Genomic DNA, 19,720 nt, shown 5'->3' with positions numbered 1-19,720 from the left:
TGTTTTTTTAGTTTTTACAGAAAAATGTAAGAAAACTTTGAATTCACTGTTATAGTTTTCTGTAAATATATCAAATGCTTTGATAGGTTTGGCATTTTGTATTTTTGATGACAAAATATTTGGTTGGTGGTTTTGAAGAAATAGAAATAATTAATAAAGTTGTATCCGTTATTGTTTTGTAAAAAAAAAAAAAAAAAAAAACAATAAATAAGTAAATAAAAACTGCCGTGACCCGGATTCGAACCGGGGTTGCTGCGGCCACAACGCAGAGTACTAACCACTATACGATCACGGCGAGCTATCCGTCGGACGACATCGCAGCACATTTTAGGGGATTACTTCACTGATATAGGGTTAGGGTCCTGACAGATCCCGTATAATGGAAAATACTAGCTGAGTACGGGGTCTTCTCCACGTCAATACTGATATTTGTGGTTCTTCTTTTCAGTTTCATAAAGCTGAATGAGTTCAGACAGAGAGTCTCTTCAGCTCCGCCGAAAATATTTGATAAGAATTGAATTTAGTTATTGGACGTCTCGTCCTGTGGGCGTGGCTTATGGCAGTTTAAAAATACAGATAACATCTGATTGGTCAGTTGCTGAGCATTCATATGTTTCGCTGAATTCGCTTCGTTGATTGGGCAAGATGTTTCCGTCCCTCTCTTGTGATTGGCTGCATAAACAACACCAATTTCAAACTAGCCTTTTTTTTTTTCCCAGTCGGTGTGTTGTGGAAGGAAGCGTGTTCAACGTTTGCTAGTCGGGTGGTATGTCGTGTTGGTGAGCCGTCAGAGTAAAAAATCTAACCGTGTAACATGTTAGGCTGTTATTCTTTTAACTGAAATGGGTGAGTTCGTGACTTCAACACGAACGGGACTTTTGGACTTCAGTCCAGTACGCAGAGACAACGCTAACAAGGAGAACGACGTTCCGACGCTCAGTCTGATCCAGTTTTCAAAGGCTCCTTTTGTCAGTTTTGGGACAGTAAAGTTGGGAACATCTAAATCGACTGTCCTGCGAATCGAAAACCCTACAGATGATGCAGAGGCGGAGGTCACTGTGGAGAGGATCCCTTCAAATAAAGGCTTTTCTGTGGATTACAACACCTTCACAATTCAGGTAGGATCTTTTTTATCGACATGAAGAGACGGATTGGTGTTTGTACATCATAAAGCTGAATTCGTAGCTTAAGATGCTGAACAGGAACATTCCTGTAATTGACAAGTGCCAGCATAGGCCCAAAATGTGTTATCCTAGTGTGGAGCCAAGCCCATGAGCTGTGCTTTGTGAAATGTCAGACTTTAACCAAGTTAACATATTTGATTTTCAGTCCTTCACTTATTTGCCTTGTCCTTTCTGTTTGCAGCCTGATGGCTCCTTCAGTTTGACAGTCACTTGGACTCCAGCAGAAGAAGGCGGGGTCAGAGAGCTCATCATCTTCAATGCCAATGGGGTTCTGAAGCATCAGGCTGTTCTGCTGGGCAGAGCAGAGGCACCGAAAAAGAAAAAGGTACAGAGCCAATCTTTGGTACACGCCTGTTAGTTAATTCGTTCATATATTCGTCTTCAACCGGGAAGGGAGGGGAACACTAATACATTTACTTTGTATACAGCAACTGATTTATAATTTGGTTCCTGAATTTAAAAATTAGGCCTTAAAATTAGACATCCTCTCACGTGGCAGTGAGGATGCTGGTGATGTGATGATATGATGTGGGCTATGTTACAACAGTTGTTTTGTTTAGTTTTTTTTTTTTTGTTCACTAGCACCAGTGAGAATAATATATGCCACTCCTTATTTTAGACATGTTTTTTTCCCCTTGACTTTCAGAAAAGTTTATGGGACACCATCAAAAACAAAAAACAGGATGAGAGAGTCACCGCTCCTAGGGGAAAGAAAACGGGACCCCCTCTGAAGATGGCAGCCAATAAAACCTTCCAAGTGTCCCGAAAACCACAGTATAAACGGGATAAGCCACGCAGCCCCCTTACCTCTCTCAATGAAGGCAAAGCTGTCAGAGAGAGGACCCTCACGAAGCATTGTCCCATTGATGATCACCCTGGGAAAATAGTGGAAGAGAACGCTTTAACTTTTATCCAGAGACAAAAGGCTACAGCCTTGTCAGAACAGGAGAATGTCTATCAAATTCAGAGGAACTCTCCCGTCGTCCTTCTTGTCCCGTCTGCAAAGCTGATGAACTCTGGCATCATGTCTGCTAGCCCAGATACCTTGGGCAGCAAACCTGAAAACAAAGATTTAACCAAAATACTTAACAGAACGCTTTCACCTATCGGGACACCAGAGAGATTTAAGAAATTCATGCCTCAAATTCACTCTGAAAGCCCACTTCCTTCTACCGTGAACACTGTGGCTGATGATTTGAACAATGAGTTAACTACAGCCCCGGTTCTATCTTTAAAAGATGCTCTGGCCCTTATTGACTCTGATCTGAGCCACATTAACTCTCCTTCCAACTCTAATTCTAGCTGTGACTTTTCAGATTCACTGGAGTCCAAGAGTGGAAGCCACGGCTGTGGAGCTGGTATCCTCAAAGCATTACCTAATAGTCCAGAGCTGTCAGAGTCAAGTGAGCCTAGACTGACTTTCTTTGTCAGCAAAAAGGTTGTTGAGAAGGAGGTTGTTTCAGAAGGCGACAAGGCAATAGAGAGAGTAAAAAAGACTTTTACCTCTGCCACAGTGACGAAGAGCAAAGCTCCAGTGGTGGAAAACAGTTTGAGTGGAAGAAAAATAAAGAAATCAAGACGAAGGCTTTTGGAGAAAACACTTGAGCTCTCTAACAGCAGCAGTCAGTGTGAGTCAAGCCCAAATACTCCAAAGCTTCCTGTTATAAATCCAGACATAATAACTAAGGGATGGCAAAACCCCGAGGTGACCACCCATCTGTGTGATGATACCCACGAAACCCAGAATTTTACCTCATCCAGCCCAACTCCACAGAGCCATGGCTTGGCCATGCCAGTAACCTTCCCTGTTACATCCCCTCCATATGTGGCACCTACTCCCTTCTCTTTCTCAGTCACCTCCCCACCTCCTGCAGTCACTGCCTCCACTGTTTTTGCTGTCACATCTCCATTGCCCTCATCATCATCTTCTCTTCACTGCAACCTCTCACTTAGCCCCAAAGTGCGTGTGGAGTCCCCAACTGTTTCCATTGAGGAAGAATCATTTCCCATTCATATTGCAGTGAAGTGCAAGAAGAGGAAGAGTGAGGAGTATTTGAAAAGTGATGTGGTGATAGAGAATGCAGGGAAAACTGCCAGGGTCAAAAGGAGCAAGGTGGTGTCTGGGAAACCTGAGCCGCCAAGAACATTGCAGGAGAGGAGAAGTGGACCACAGAGGCAACAGCAGAGAACTGCAGGTAAGCAAAAGCAACAGAAGTTTCAATTATAATAAAAACTCAAAAATAAAATAATTATGGTTATGATGTGTTTTTAGAGGGATTTTGATTCACATTTATAGTGATCTAGGAGGATGTAGTTTGGACTGAAATGTTTTGTATGAAACTCACAAGTGTTTCTTTCTTTACTTAATTTATATCAATGTGTGTAGGTTAAAAAAAATAGAAATGGCTCCCTTCATTCTTGTCAGTTTTGAGATATAAGAATGTGATCTAATAATTGGTAGAGGCAAGAAATGTATGTATGTGTGTGTGTGTATATAAAAAATCTGTGTTATTTGTAATGTAAAATTATCGAAATGTATTTTAAGAGCATTTCCTCTTAACCCCTGTTCTCTATTAATCATGCTTTGAAGGTTCAAAACCATGTAAGAAAATGCATATTGCATATGCATTTTCTTACAGTGCACACTTTAAGTGGTTGTTGCAGGTGTTCTCCTGGAGTAGCTCCTGCACCTTAACAATTGTGAAGTTGTGTATTTATGCATCAAAGTCAGTAACAAATGCTGAGTATCTGTTATCAAAAGTGTCTCTATACCTATGTTTTTAAAACTTTCTTGCTCATGCACTTTCTGTGTTACCTATAACTTTTTTTCGCCCAGGTTCAGTGCGTTCGTTGACCACATCATCTCTAAAGAGCACACGGTCTTCTGTTTCTGCCCGGGCAAAGCAACCAAACTCCAAACTCGCCTCACGGGGTATAAAAGGACAATAAATTCTTCTTATGGAAAACGTATCCTTAGATAAGAGTTACTGTCTGTTCTTCTAATTTAGGTTTTTTAGAGACTCGTGGTCCTTATGAGTTACCAATTTTCCAGCATAAAATGACCTTTTTTTGTTTGTTTGTTTCTGTCAGTTGCACCATCTCTGAAGTCATCTGGTGCTTCATCTGTGAAGACAGTAAAAGTTGTTGCTGTAGCGCAGTCAAAGCTGACCTTTATAAAGCCGACACAAACAGGTATTTAATGGCATGGCATTGTAAATTAAAGTTTTTGGACATGTGAGTGTGTATTTCTGTATTTATTTATTTATTTTTAAATGTTTATTTTGTTGTCTTTGTCTACCTTTGTCTCCCAGCTATACCGAGGCATCCAATGCCGTTTGCCGCAAAGAACATGTTTTATGACGAGAGATGGATTGAGAAACAGGAGAGGGGATTCACATGGTGGATCAACTATGTCCTTACCCCAGATGACTTTAAAGTCAACACTGAAGTTGCTAAAGGTAACAGTCACCCACTCAAAGTGTCATTGCTCTAGGGAAAAGTTTGCTTTTAATGAAGAGGATCTCAAGTTTGAAGTGTTTGGTTTCAAAGAAATATACAAATGATTATGCTCTAGAGCACCGCATTGGATAAAATTTAAATATCCATGCCATGCTGTGGATTCTTGTCCAGAAGAATTTTCTAAGTCTGCAAGTCCTGAACATTTTTTCATGTTTCATGTTTTTTATGTGTAGTGAGTGCTGTGTCACTTGCTGTGGGAAACCAGGATAACTTCAATGTCCCTAAAGCTCCCACCAAAGAGGAGATGTCCTTCAGCACCTACACCGCACGGCGGAAGCTGAACCGCCTCCGTCGTTCTGCCTGCCAACTGTTCACATCTGAGCCAATGGTCAGAGCTATTCAGAAGCTCGAACTGGAGGTTGAGGCCAAGCGCCTACTCATCCGAAAAGACCGCCACTTGTGGAAGGACATAGGTAATTATGAATCCCGTTGGTGTCGGTTCGGCAAAATCTCTGAAATGCCTTCTAAACCCTGGGGAAAAACCAGGTGATTGAATTAATGATTGAATTATTACTTGTGTTATTATTTATTATTTATTTTTCTTTCCAAAATTTCAGGTGAACGCCGAAAAGTCCTGAACTGGCTTCTTTCATACAATCCGTTGTGGTTACGAATAGGGCTTGAGGTATTCTGATACATTGTGTTTTCTTCTGCTGCTATTGCTGCAAATTATGTCACTAATGTCTTTACCATTAATGCTAAGCTCAGTGTTACTTATTCTCAGACAATCTATGGTGAGTTGATCTCACTAGAGAGCAACAGCGACGCCTTGGGTCTGGCTATGTTCATCATGCAGCGGCTGTTGTGGAATCCAGACATTGCAGCTGAGTTCAGACATGCCAAAGTTCCTCATCTTTACAAAGATGGTAATTCAAGAGTGGACGAGTGTTGTATTGACTGAACTGAAGGTTATAGTTACTATCAGGTCTTAAGAGAAACCAATGAACCAAAACCCTTATGCAGTTGACCAAAAAGGGACTCTTTTCAACTTTTCTGGGTTAGGCCATGAGGAGGCGCTGTCTCGCTTTACACTGAAGAAGCTGCTTTTGCTGGTGTGTTTCCTGGATAAGGCCAAAGAGTCTCGGCTGATTGAGCATGACCCCTGTCTGTTCTGTGTTGATGCAGAGTTCAAGGTAGTTCCAAAGCCTCCCCATTGTTTATACATACATGCATATACATTAACTTTTAACTATATATATATAAATAAATTAGTTAGTGTGTATATATTTATTTTTTCTCTCCCTCTCTTGCATAGGCGAGTAAAGACCTGCTTCTAGCCTTCTCCAGGGACTTCCTCAGTGGTGAGGGAATCCTTCCCCGACACCTTGGCTACCTTGGACTACCTGTCTCTCATGTTCAGATGCCTTTGGATGAGTTCAATTTCGCTGTGAAGAATTTGGCAGTTGACTTGAAATGCGGCATTCGTTTAGTGTGAGTGAGACTTCATGAATGTAATGCGATTTGCTGAGCCTTGGTCAGGCTGCAGAAAGCAACAATGTGTATGTGTCTTCCCGGTAATGTACAATCACATTTTCAAGCTTTTATATTTTACACTGAGCTTTTTTGTTCAAACTATAAAATATATGTGTAAACCCTAAACTCAACACCAAAGTTTTCTACTGCTTATTTTTCAAAGGTTAAAATAAAATAGTTTCACAGCATAATAGCTTATGAAGTCGTAGCTTGCATTGTTGTTTATAATTATGTACTTTGTAGCCAGCAGTGATTTGAGTGTTTCAAACAATGAGATTTGTTGTAAAGCAAAAAATCGCAACAGTAACATGATGTCAAAAAATGAGGCAAGCAAAACATTTTATGGATCATCTTTAGAATCAGTTCTTTTAATTTTGGATTTCCTTCCAGACGTGTGATGGAGCTCCTCATCCAGGACTGGGGTTTGTCAGCAAAACTCCGTTTACCAGCCATCAGCCGCTTGCAGAAGGTTCACAACGTTGACATCGCTCTACAAGTGCTCAAAAGCAAAGGGGTCGACCTCAGAGATGAACATGGTAATTTTCTTCCTGAGCAAAGAGCAAAATGAGGGAACTCTCAGCCTGAAAGAACATTCCCATCAATTCCCCTGCAGTCTTATTGCAACTAAACAGTCCAGGAAAGAAAAGCATTGAATAAATCGCAGAACAGATAGACTTCATGCTTTGAGTCATTGCACAGTTAAAAAAAAAAAAAAAAAACAATTTGCGTCTACAATTATCCTGAATTTATGGGACGTTTTGATAAACATAAGAGGATATTTTTTTTGATTTTAATTGCCAAAAACCATCTCAATGTACTTTTACATCTGCGCTTTCACATGCTACTCAGGTAGCAGGTAAAAGAACAGGTTGCTGAACCAATCAGAGAAGAGTGTCTGAGCGTCTCTTTTAGCTGGCTGACTGAGTGGTCAAATAAAATATGTGTCAGGAAAACATTCCTGCACAGAAGAATGGTTGGTATGAGCGGAGGTTAGAGGTTTTGACACTAAGTAGCAGAAGTCTTGATGGCCAGCTTTAAGCCACCATGTTTTCATTATGAGTTGTGTGTATTTTGTCCATGGATTTTATACTTTCACAGTATTTATCAAAATTTAAAAACGTGACCATATCTCACTTTATTTAACATGAGATCTTAAAGTGATAGTTGTATTTGTTGTCTAAAGAGGTCACATGACTATAACGATACAACATAAAGTGAACTATCCTGTAAGGCCTTAAATTACGTTTATCATTATCAGTCAGTTTTTGTTTTATTTTAATATGTTTATTTTATTATGAGTTATTCTGTAAAGTGTCATGGGGAAAAACTCAGTTAATAACAGCTCATTATTATTACTTTTTTAATATAATTTTTTTTGTTGGAATAATTGCACATCAAAAAAACGGATGCAATAAAATGGAACCAGCTCTTCTTTTCTTAACACTTCTTTTTTTTTTTTTTTTTGGAATTGATATAAGTCTTCATCAGTTTATAGTTTAATGTAAAAGTTGTAGTTCTGCAATTGTGAGCAATACTTGTTGCAGTTTCCCTGCATGAGGTATTCAGGCATTATCTGATTTTTCAGGCTCTACCGTTGAGTCAAGAGATATTGTGGATGGACACAGAGAGAAGACATTGAGCCTCTTGTGGAAAATCATCTTCACATTTCATGTATGTATCTGACTTGACTAGCACACTATTTATTTATTTTTTTTATCCTGTGAGAAGATTCAAATTTTAAGATGTTGCCAAATATTCTATGAAGGTGGAGGTCATTTTGGATGAAGATCAGTTGAGGGAAGAGATTAGTTTCCTAAAGAGAGCCTTGAAGACCAAACGGAGACTAATGTCTCTGAGGGCTGATCGCGGCCTTCAGCTGAGTCCCACAAAGACCCAGGTACCATATGAGCATAGCAGCACCAAGATTACCCTGCTGATGGAGTGGGTCCGGGCTGTGTGTGACTTCTACAATCTCAGGGTGAGTTTGATCATTTCAATTCCAGCATGCTTGGATTTAAATTTGTGGCTCTGGCGATGGTTTCACTGTTTCTTTCCAACCTGGATGTGTTACTTTGTTGACCTACTCCACCATTGTAGTTTTATCACAGACTTTATGTAAAAATGAACATGGTCTCCAGGTTCTAAAAAGGGAAGCCAGTGTGGAAGAACCTTGAAGGTGCCTTTAAGTGCCTTACAGGCAGGCCACATTAAAGGTTTATTTCCTCTGTCAAAGTAAACTCACTTAACAGTTGATCCTAGTTCATCACTTCTTAATAGCAAGTCATTATAGCCACGAAGAGCATTGTTTATAAAAATATATTAAAACGTCTAATCCTGTAAACACAACGAAGGCAGAAGCCCTTGTCAAGTGACAGTCACCACCACCTTTTATGGCAAGAAACCAAAAGAAGTCGGTTGTCTGTCTGTGCAGGTGGAGAACTTCACTGTGACGTTCTCGGATGGCCGCATCCTCTGCTACCTCATCCACCACTACCACCCCGGTCTCCTTCCAGAGGAGGCCTTAAGTCTGAGCACCACACAGACTGTTGAGTGCTCACCAAGGGGCCGCCTGGAGCTCACCTGCTCAGCCAGTGACTCCGACACCTCCTTTGACTCCTTGCCAACAGACCTGAATGGTACATGTTAGCTTTGTGTCTTTATGAATTTACCTGTTTTATTAAAATTTATGTGGACGCATCACTTGTGGGCCACACAGACATTTGTTTGACATTACAGTGTCAGAAAGAAATTGAGGGGAATTCTCTGAAGAATCATATGGAATAGACCATAATTTGACGTCCTATATGCTTCATACAATCAATAATTTTTGCCAAGAGAAAACCCATCTGTTGTTTTTACTGGAAAAAAGCAAAGAGGAGAGTTTTTAGGTATTTCTTACACTAGCGTCGCTTTGGAAATTCTTTTTAGTCTCAATTGCGTAATATTTAGCAACTTTTAGTTATAGCATTTCAAGGCTTAGTGGGTAAATCAAAAATTTGTGAGCCTGTATGTTTGTCTTCTAATAGAGGCAGTGAAGAAACTGGAGAGAAGACAACCTGTTTGTTTTTTTTTTGTTTTTTTTTTTATCTTGATGACAGTATCCGTGCTATTTTGTGTACAGGCCCAGATTCTCCATCAGTAGAATTTAAAGAGCTACTGGAAAATGAAAAAAGAAACTTCAGACTAGTCAATACAGCTGTGGCTTTCCTGGGTGGAGTTCCTGCCATGATCAACCCAGCTGACATGTCCAACACAATTCCAAATGAGAAGGTGAGAACAGACTCAAGGGTTTTTTTGTCTTTCTTTTTTTTTTTTCTTCCCCCCTCGCTCTCTGCAGGACCACACTTAAATAGAAACAGCCACTTATAATTGGTTAACATGTTTACCTGCACTGTAATAACAAACATGACTGCATCTGAAACCCATTATTATTGATCTGCCAAACACTTCATGATGCATAATATCTCAATTAGCAGAACACCCAAAGTCTTTCAGTTTGTCACTGAGTATTAAGATTTTTTTGTACAGTTCCACCATGAAAACAGTTATTGATCTAAATTCATTGTTAAATCTTTAAAGTAGGAACATTTCTAACCCTAAAATTGGTTTCAAGACCAAAGTAAAATACTTCATTCATGCCCTCATTCCATGGTTTTTATTTCCAGGTTGTGATGTCTTACCTGACTTTCTTATGTGCTCGTCTGCTGGACCTGCGGAATGAAACCCGAGCAGCTCGGGTCATACAGGGAGCTTGGAGGAAATACAGACTGAAGAAAGATCTACAGCTCTACAAGGTTTGCGTAGTAGTTCTATAGGAAAGTCATTCAAATATTTAATTTAAGATGCTATTCAAACGCACTCCTGCTATTGCTGTTGAATTTAGTTTTATTATGGAGCACATTTTATCACAGTTAAAAACTAAAGAATGCCATTTGAAAGTTGGTTGGTCAATCTTCTGCACAAAGATGAAAATGAATTTGTCCTCTTGATGCTTAAATTGGCTTGGATCAATAATATCATACTAACAATGTATCTAAATGACAACCAAAGGAGCTGAAAAGGCGAACACTCTGATCTCACTGATACCACAATTCTTCAAATGGCCTCTGGCTTCATAAGCTAGTCAATTTATGATTTGAAGTGCCCCACTGGATAAATAAATGAGCAGCTTTTTGTCATAATAACATAAACAGAGTTATGTTTTCACAACCCCAAGAAACCTGCCAAATTTAACTGGTTTAAAAAGGAAAAGAATTGATCTCACCTTCACTCTGTCTTCCACTTTGCACCACATTGTGTTTGATATTTGGTATAGAAATACGCACAAAAATCATTATCTTGTTTGTTGATTTTTGTTTGGATACAGGAAAGAAACATGGCAGCTGTGAAAATCCAGTTAGCTGTGAGGAATTTTCTCCAGAAACGCAGAGCCAAGAAGAAGAATCAAGCAGCTATTATCATCCAGGCACTGTGGAGAGGCTATGTGGTACGCAGAAGACAGAGGCTGAAGAGAGAGGCCAAACTTCGGGCTCTGCAGGATGAAGCAGCAACTACCATCCAGGTAGGTGGTCATTACATATGCATCATTTGGAAGAATGTAAGTCTTGCAATATGCAAGTATTTATATTTATTTATACTTTATTTTAATATGTCCATGGAAGTTCTTGCTTCCGGTTGGTTGTTTTATACATGTGAGACAAATGTATTTATGTATTTATTTATTGATTGATTGATTGATTGATTGATTGGTAGTTTCAAATTAAGTGTGGTTTTGCTGATTAAGAATCAGAATGGAAAATGCTGAAAATATTCTTATTTTCAATTCTTTTCTTGTCCATGCAGGCTCAGTGGAGAATGTTTTCAGTTATGAGGAATTACCAACGCCTCAGATATTACACCATTGTTGTCCAAGCACAATGGCGAATGCAAAATGCAGCCTCTGCTTATGGAAAAATCTACAGGGCAGCAACAGTCCTTCAGAAGCACTCACGAGCATGGGCTGCTGGAAGAAGAGCTCGGGAATCTTATCAGTTGCTTCGAAACGCAGTGGTGACATTACAAAGGGGGTACAGAAGATGGAAAGCCTGTAAAACGGAGAAAGAAAACTGTGCTGCCAAAGTGATACAATCTGTCTTCAAAAAATGGTACAGAGAAAAAATGGCCAAAAAAACAACCGCAGCTGTAAGGATTCAGTCCTGGTACAGAATGCAGAGGAGTCTCCATCAGTACAACAAGATCAAAAGAAGTGCTCTTTTCATTCAAGCTCAGTACAGAGGTCACGTGCAGAGGTGCTGCTTTAAAATGTTGAAGCTGCAGCAGCACTCAGCTGTTGTCATCCAAAGTGCCCTTAGAGGGCATATTGTCAGAAAACAGCTGGCAAAGATGAGATGTGCTGCAGTCATAATTCAGCGCTGGTTCAGGGCCACTGTGAAAAGAGATCTAGAAAGGCAAATGTTTGTGAGGATGAGATATGTTGCTATTACTATACAGGCAGCTTATCGTGGAAAAGTGGCTCGAGAGTCAGTGAAAAAGTGGCACAGGGCGGCAACAGTTATCCAGGCAGCTTTTAGGAGGAACGCAGCCCGAAGACGCTACCTCGCTCTGAGAAAAGCAGTAGTTGCAATACAGCAAAAGTACAGAGCCACACTTGTGGCTCGTAAGACAATGAGGGATTTCGAGGCTCTTAGGAATGCTGCACTTGTTGTGCAAGCCAACTGGAGAGGCAGAGCTGACAGAAAAAGGATAAAACATTTGCGTCTATGTGCAACTAAGATACAAGCTTACTACCGCAAACACAAAGCGCAAGCAGAGTACAGGTCAAAGAAGGCAGCTGCTCTAGTCATACAACGTCACTACAGAGCTAATGTGGCTGGAAAGGAGATGAGAGAAGCATACCTATGCAAAAGGGCAGCTTGTGTTGCTATTCAAGCTGGATTCAGAGGCATGCAAGTCAGGACAGAGCTAAAGAAAAAGAACCAGGCTGCAACCATCATTCAGTCTTCAGTTCGGATGTTTTTATGTAGGAAACGATACTTTCTCCTCCAAAGTGCAGCAATTATCACCCAAAGTCGATTCAGAGCTCTTCTGCTCTGCAGAGCACAGCAAAATGAGTACAGAAACCTAAAGCAGGCAGCCATAAAGATACAAGCTCTCTACAGAGGACGAAGAGTAAGAGAAGTCTTAAAAAAGAAGCACAACGCTGCCATAGCAATCCAGGCTCAGTTCAGGATGTACAGAATCCGTATGGGATACCTTGCCACCAAGTGTGCTACGATTATTATTCAGGAACGCTACAGAGCCAAAATGCTCAGGGACCAACAGCTGCAGCGATACAGAGCAATTAAATCTGCAACTGTGGTCATCCAGGCAGCATATCGTAGTCACAGGGCTAGGAGGAAGGTTGCAGAGATGCACCAAGCTGCCACAATCATTCAGAGAAAATTCCTCACAATCAGAGATAGAAGAAGATTTGTAGCTATGAAGGCTGCAGCTTTGGTCTGTCAGCAAAGATACAGAGCAGTGACCATGGCAAGAAAGCGCCGTTTACAGTATCTGTCAAAGCGTAGAGCAGTCATTTGTCTGCAGGCAGCCTACAGAGGGTATGTAGTCAGAAAACAGTTGCGTCTCCAGCACACAGCAGCTGTAAAAATCCAGTCTCACTTCCGAATGTACCAACAGAGGTTCTATTACAAAAGGTTGTGCTGGGCTGCCAACGTTTCCCAAGCACGTTACAGAGCCAATAAAGACATGAGAGAGGCGATGCAAGCTCTCAGTGTCAAGAGAAATGCGGCCATTGTCCTACAAGCTGCATTCCGTGGAATGAAATGCAGACGTATTATGGCAGAGAGGCATCGGGCTTCCAGCATTATCCAGAGAGCCTACAAAGCCCACTGTGAACGAAGTGGGTATCTGGCCTTAAAATCCTCTGTCCTCACCATTCAGCGGAGGTACCGTGCAACTGTAGCAGCTAAAGGACAAATGCAGGAATACCAGAAGATGCGCAGAGCAGCTTTTGTCCTTCAGGCAGCATGCAGAGGGTGGCAGGTCAGAAAGGAGGTCGCTCACTGGCATCAGGCTGCCACTGTGATTCAGTCTGTATTCAGAAAGCACAGAAGGGAAGTCAAATTTCAGGCCATGCGACTGTCAGCCATCATCATCCAGAGACACTATCGGGCTCATGTTCTCCAAAGGCGTGACAGAGAAAGCTTCTTAAAAATGAGACATTCTGCTGTTGTTCTTCAGGCAGCTTTCAGAGGTTATCATGTGCGAACCGACATTGCCAAGAAACACCAGGCAGCTACAATCATTCAAGCAAACTTCAAGAGGCACAAGCAGCAGGCGGCCTTCAGGAGACAACACTGGGCTGCCTGTGTTTTACAGCAGAGGTTTAGAGCTCAGAGGCAGAGAAGCATTGACAGAAAACATTACCAAGAGGTCAGAAAAGCTGTTGTTCATCTACAAGCTGCCCTTCGTGGAGTGATACTCAGGAGAGTCCTTCAACAAAGGCATCGTGCTGCCAGTGTCATCCAGAGAGCTTACAGAGCATACACCGAACGAAAGCAGTATCTGAAGTTGAAGCAGTCTGTTCTTGTCATTCAGAGGAAATATAGGGCAACTGTAGAAGCTAAAACACAAAGAACAAGCTACCTGGAAATGCGCAGGGCAGTCATCAGCCTTCAGGCAGCATACAGAGGCCACCAAGTCAGAAGGAAAGTTGCTTTTCAACATCAGGCTGCCACTCTGATCCAATCTTTATTCAGAAAGCACAGAAGGGAAGTCAAATTTCAGGCCATGCGACTGTCAGCCATCATCATCCAGAGACACTATCGGGCTCATGTTCTCCAAAGGCGTGACAGAGAAAGCTTCTTAAAAATGAGACATTCTGCTGTTGTTCTTCAGGCAGCTTTCAGAGGTTATCATGTGCGAACCGACATTGCCAAGAAACACCAGGCAGCTACAATCATTCAAGCAAACTTCAAGAGGCACAAGCAGCAGGTGGCCTTCAGGAGACAACACTGGGCTGCCTGTGTTTTACAGCAGAGGTTTAGAGCTCAGAGGCAGAGAAACCTTCAATTAAAGTGTTATCATAACTGCAGAGATGCAGCCATTGTGTTACAGGCTGCATTCCGTGGAATGAAATCAAGACAAACTGTTAAAAAAATGCACCATGCTGCCAGTGTTATCCAGAGAGCCTACAAAGCTCATCGTCAACGAAAGCAGTATCTGAAATTGAAGCAGTCTGTCCTTGCTATTCAACGGAGGTACCGTGCAACTGTAGCAGCTAAAGGACAAATGCAGGAATACCAGAAGATGTGCAGAGCAGCTTTTGTCCTTCAGGCAGCATGCAGAGGGTGGCAGGTCAGAAAGGAGGTCGCTCACTGGCATCAGGCTGCCACTGTGATTCAGTCTGTATTCAGAAAGCACAGAAGGGAAGTCAAATTTCAGGCCATGCGACTGTCAGCCATCATCATCCAGAGACACTATCGGGCTCATGTTCTCCAAAGGCGTGACAGAGAAAGCTTCTTAAAAATGAGACATTCTGCTGTTGTTCTTCAGGCAGCTTTCAGAGGTTATCATGTGCGAACCGACATTGCCAAGAAACACCAGGCAGCTACAATCATTCAAGCAAACTTCAAGAGGCACAAGCAGCAGGCGGCCTTCAGGAGACAACACTGGGCTGCCTGTGTTTTACAGCAGAGGTTTAGAGCTCAGAGGCAGAGAAGCATTGACAGAAAACATTACCAAGAGGTCAGAAAAGCTGTTGTTCATCTACAAGCTGCCCTTCGTGGAGTGATACTCAGGAGAGTCCTTCAACAAAGGCATCGTGCTGCCAGTGTCATCCAGAGAGCTTACAGAGCATACACCGAACGAAAGCAGTATCTGAAGTTGAAGCAGTCTGTTCTTGTCATTCAGAGGAAATATAGGGCAACTGTAGAAGCTAAAACACAAAGAACAAGCTACCTGGAAATGCGCAGGGCAGTCATCAGCCTTCAGGCAGCATACAGAGGCCACCAAGTCAGAAGGAAAGTTGCTTTTCAACATCAGGCTGCCACTCTGATCCAATCTTTATTCAGAAAGCACAGAGAGGAAGTCAAATTCAAGGCCATGCGACTGTCTGCCATTATCATCCAGCGATATTACCGTTCCTGTATTCTTCAAAAACAAGAAAGAGGAAAACTGCTGAAATTGAAACAATCCGCCATCATCCTCCAGGCAGCATTTAGAGGCTGGTGTGTCAGGAGGGAAATTACCAGGCAACATCAAGCTGCCATTGTGATCCAGTTGTCCTGGAGAAGTTTGCTGCAGAGGCAAATCTTCCAAAGGAAGAGAGAGGCAGCTGTGACACTTCAACGAAGGTTTAGGGCAGCACGGCTCGGCAAGTCAGAGAGAAATGATTACATCCGAAAGAGACAAGCTGCCATCATGCTTCAGACACAATACAGAGCCTGGATAAGAAGACGACAGGTAATGACCTCTATTGTTTTTATTTATTTATTCCCCCCCCTTGACATTCAGACAGCCGGTCTAAATTCTAAAACTAGTTCATCACAGAAATCATTTGGTGTGTTTTATTTTGTTGTAAACCTTAACAAGTGGTAGCCAGATAAAACTTAAATTAAAGGAAACTAAACTCAAAATTTTATGGACAATAAGTGAGCCCTTAAAGACTGAACTAAATTATTAGAATCCTTTGCATGTCGTCATTTTTCAGGTACTAGAGGCAGCCAAGGCAGTGAGAAGGCTCCGTTTTACATCAGCACTCTTCCATCACCTCAGTGCCATGAAGATCCAACGAGCTCTGAGAGCCCACTGGGCTTTGGAGGCTGCTAAAAGACAAATTCATTCTGTCATCACCATACAGGTACAGATAAAAGCTCTGAAGGCTTCTTTTCAAGGCAATTTTAGTTTTATGGTAAAAGCTTAATGAAGATTCATTCAGAGTTAAACTAATGAAGTGTTGTGTGTTCCTTTTTTTTTTTTTTCCAGCGATGGGTGAGATCACGGCAGCAGAGGAGACGGTATCTGGAGGACAGGAGGAAAGTGGTTACAGCTCAGAGAGCAATCAAGTGCTGGTTAGCTCGTCGCCACAGAGCTGCATCCATCATCCAGCAAGCTGTCAGGAAATTCCTCCTCCTTAAGCGCCAGACGAGGGTTCAACAGGGCATTGTCAAAGCTCAGGTAGAACAGCCAAGGGTGGACTTTATTCTCGGCATCTCTGATGACCACTGGATTCTCTGAAACTGTCATTGAGTTGGAATTGACGCTAAAGTTTCCATTTGGTGGACTTACAAATAGATTTCTCTCAGTACACCTTCAGAACATAAAGTAATTACAGAGCATTTGCTTGGAAAAGATGAAAGGTATGAGGGCGAAGAAGGTTAAGCTTCTTCTGCTACACGCTGTTAGCTCAGAAGCCTAAACAATCCCTAATCCCACGCACCACTGGTGAACTTCCATCTGTCCCACTCCAGGCTCTGTGGAGAGGACATCGCTCCCGTCGACTGAATGACAATCCTAAAGTGGTGAAGTTGAGACACCGCTTACGTCAAGTCTCTGCTGGCGTCCGAGACGAGGACAAACTGTGCAACAAGACGTCGTCTGCCCTCGACCACCTCCTTCGATACAAACACTTTTCCTACATTCTGGAGGCCCTCAAAAATCTGGGTAAGCTTTTGTCATTTCTGGTAATGCTGCATAAGAAGCAGCTATAAGACTACTACAGCCTTCAATAATTCCTAAATTGTATTAATGTATTTGAGTTTTCATCAACTTGACACACTTTAGAAAAACAACAAACCATTTGAAATGTTTTCCTTCCTTTTGGACAGGTTGATATCAACACTTGAGGTTTTGAGTTGAGCAGTGAGAAGAGTGACTATGAAAGAAAAACATTTTTCTTGTAATGGCAATATTTGACACAAAGTGGTTAATATGTTCCCTAAACCAAAAATGTTATGGTGTAATTATGTTAACATGGTTTCACACTAAGATAAGATTGTTTGTGTGTGCGTTCACAGAGATTGCCACCCGACTCTCCCCAGAGTGCTGCGAGCGGCTTGTAGATAGCGGAGCCACCAACGTCATTTTCACACTAATACGCTGTTGCAACAGGAGTGTCCCCTGCATGGATGTGATCACCTTCTCCATTCAAATCCTCCTCAACCTTTCAAAGGTACCTCAGACCCAGAGCTGCTCTGAGTAATACCAACATGTAATCATGCTCCCGTGTTCAGGGTTTAAAATATATGCTTTGTGCCTGAAGTAAGGTCATGCCATTCCTGGGACCAATTTTTTTAAACATTACATTTGTACAATTTAAAGTACCAACCAAAGCTCCTCCATGACTCTTCAGTAACTCTTTAAAAAAAGAAAATAAAATTGAACTTAATAGTATTTCAAATAGTTTCCCGTTCATCCTAAACAGTGTGTATGCGCAAATAATATTGTTTGTATTATTGGTCGATGTACTTCTGTCCACATAGAAAGACAGAAGGCAAGAGAAGAAACTGAAGGAATCATTGGAATTTATTTATTTCCTTCATTATTGCATTTTAAAACTAAACTAAAATATTTTTATGACATTTATGACATCTCAGATTTTTACTTTGGGTTTGTCTGAACAAATTACTGACTTGAATTGCATGTGCTTTTCGTCCTTTTTTGCAGTGTTTCTCACTTGATTTTTTATTTTTTCCCCCTGCTCTCAGTACCACAAGACCATTGAGGCCGTGTTTTCAGTGGAAAACTCAGTGGAGACACTGCTGGATCTGCTGCAAAGATACCGGGAGAAGGCAGGGGATAAAGTGGCAGAAAAGGGGGGCAGCATCTTCACCAAGGCCTGTTTCCTTCTTGTGCTTCTGCTGCAAGACAAACACCGCACTATGGTCTGTAACGACTATAAGATACAGACTTTTGAAATTCTATTCCATAATTTCATACATTTTTACACAATTATTAAATGCCAGAATAATACAAAGAATTGTTGCTTTTACTTTGCTTAGGTGGTTATGAAGCTACCTAAAGCCTTGGATAAAATACGCAGTATTTATCGGCTCACAGCACGTAAACACAAGATGGATGCAGAAAGAACTGTTATCAAACAGAAGATGAACGCCTCAATCAACGGAAGCTTCTTTGTGCAAGCAACGCCACGTAAAACCCCACCTGCACCGAAGTATGTGTGTATATACTGAATTTGCCTGATGTAGACAGATGCATGTTTTTCAGTGTTAACCGATTTCTTATTTTATTTATTTTTTTCAGGTTTGCACCAGATTGGGTTCTGAGGAAGGACAAACTCAAAGACATTGTGGACCCTCTCAGGGCCATTCAAATGGTCGCAGAAACTCTGACGATAGTGTTGTAAATAGTCAAGCTTTTAAATCTGCAACTATCCTCCTGTTTTGCTTTCAGAAAATATTTTGTTTTAGTTTTTTATTTTTCCCAAGCCATGTTTTTCATGTATGTATTAAAATAATTTTTTGGGTTCTCAAACTTGAGCTGGTTTTGTGTGCATTTAATTTGCTTTCCTCAGCTGGATACGTGCAGGCAGAGAGAAACAGTTGCAGGTCTGTATTTACACCACTAAGTGGAATACAGACATGCTCATAACAATGTTGACAGCGCTGGGTGCACAATTTCTAAAGAAATCTGTATCTATTCAACACTGGAGATTTACCAACGAGAAGGTTTTAAAGATCTGCTCTTTCTTAAATGCTATCTTTGAATAACCATATTTTCACAGCATGAACAAGTTGGCTCTTCTCTTTATTTTACTCCTACACTGCCAGAGGACACTGGCTTTTCTATCAGCCTGTGATGCACAGGGCCAACAATACCTACTAAACAGAAATTCAGATGAAGACATAATGTCTTCACCTTTAAACATTTTAAACATAGTAAGAACAGTAAATGGTAAAATTGGTATTTTTTTACCTGCACCAACATGAGCTATACTGCTTATGCATCAGGGGTAAGGGGGGGTGCTAAAGCCAATCCCAGCTAACAGTGTCATGGCGCTGATGTACAGACACAAACCATTCATATGGTTATAGGCAGGAACATGTTGTTGCATGAAGTTCATGGAGGTGAGGGACCAGCAGATGTTGCAGGAACATGGGATGGTGATGAGTCACCACCTGCAGGATGAGGACAGGGAGAGAAAGGAGGGACATACCTGGTTCCTCTGGGTGGCGGCAGTGACAGTTTACATTTTATTACTGTATTCGTTTTGAGAATAAACATTTCATTTAGGTTCTTTTTTTTTTTTTTAAACAACCAAAAACAGCCATGCTTATGTAACCAATTTAACTACGGTCAAATAACAGCAAATAAATTTGTGTGTGGTGCAGCGTAATGTCCACACTAAAAAGCATGCAGGGGATAACCATTAAGTTACAAAATTTGATTTTGTAACCTTTTTGTAACTTTTTCTGCTTTTTTAAAAAACTCAATTTGTTAATTGTTAAGGGCAGTCAAACAGTCACCACATGTAAATGTTATGAAAAGAAATTGCAATATCTGTGATGAATATTGATACCATA

The 19,720-nt window shown here is 41.2% G+C and overlaps 1 protein-coding gene and 1 non-coding gene across 4 annotated transcripts; one reads left to right on the top strand and one right to left on the bottom strand.

The window, feature by feature from the left end:
• Positions 1-223: 223 nt before the first annotated feature.
• trnah-gug (transfer RNA histidin (anticodon GUG)) lies at positions 224-295 on the bottom strand. The gene has a single exon. It is a non-coding gene; the product is annotated as a tRNA-His (tRNA).
• A 450-nt stretch (positions 296-745) lies between these two features.
• On the top strand, positions 746-18,670 carry aspm (assembly factor for spindle microtubules). 3 transcript variants are annotated; one of them, XM_029500594.1, is made up of 27 exons: positions 746-1,118; positions 1,366-1,509; positions 1,831-3,379; positions 4,021-4,116; positions 4,275-4,376; positions 4,496-4,642; positions 4,877-5,116; positions 5,261-5,328; positions 5,428-5,569; positions 5,706-5,836; positions 5,959-6,134; positions 6,567-6,712; positions 7,762-7,847; positions 7,942-8,154; positions 8,608-8,812; positions 9,298-9,446; positions 9,842-9,970; positions 10,543-10,737; positions 11,019-13,250; positions 13,908-15,641; positions 15,889-16,038; positions 16,164-16,355; positions 16,649-16,841; positions 17,195-17,349; positions 17,885-18,061; positions 18,179-18,351; positions 18,441-18,670. In XM_029500594.1, the coding sequence occupies exons 1-27, from the start codon at positions 843-845 to the stop codon at positions 18,541-18,543; spliced, it is 9,303 nt and encodes a 3,100-aa protein (XP_029356454.1). In that variant the 5' UTR covers positions 746-842; the 3' UTR covers positions 18,544-18,670. The 3 variants fall into 3 exon arrangements, with proteins under 3 accessions (XP_029356454.1, XP_029356453.1, XP_029356452.1); XM_029500593.1 differs by having other exon boundaries at positions 11,019-13,576; positions 14,234-15,641; XM_029500592.1 differs by having other exon boundaries at positions 11,019-15,641.
• The last annotated feature ends 1,050 nt before the right edge of the window (positions 18,671-19,720 follow it).

The sequence above is a fragment of the Echeneis naucrates genome, chromosome 4, assembly GCF_900963305.1.
Source record: "Echeneis naucrates chromosome 4, fEcheNa1.1, whole genome shotgun sequence".
Classification (NCBI taxonomy): Eukaryota; Metazoa; Chordata; class Actinopteri; order Carangiformes; family Echeneidae; genus Echeneis; species Echeneis naucrates.
Note: the sequence above shows the minus strand (reverse complement) of the source record. Positions and strands in the feature narration are given on the sequence as shown.

Bases quoted from the DNA above. Each gene is read 5' to 3' on its own strand.
- aspm (XM_029500592.1), top strand. From the start codon at position 843: ATGGGTGAGTTCGTGACTTCAACACGAACGGGACTTTTGGACTTCAGT. The intron at 9,971-10,542 runs GTTTGCGTAGTA...GTTTGGATACAG, and splicing joins AAGATCTACAGCTCTACAAG to GAAAGAAACATGGCAGCTGT. The intron at 17,350-17,884 runs GTACCTCAGACC...CCCTGCTCTCAG, and splicing joins TCCTCCTCAACCTTTCAAAG to TACCACAAGACCATTGAGGC.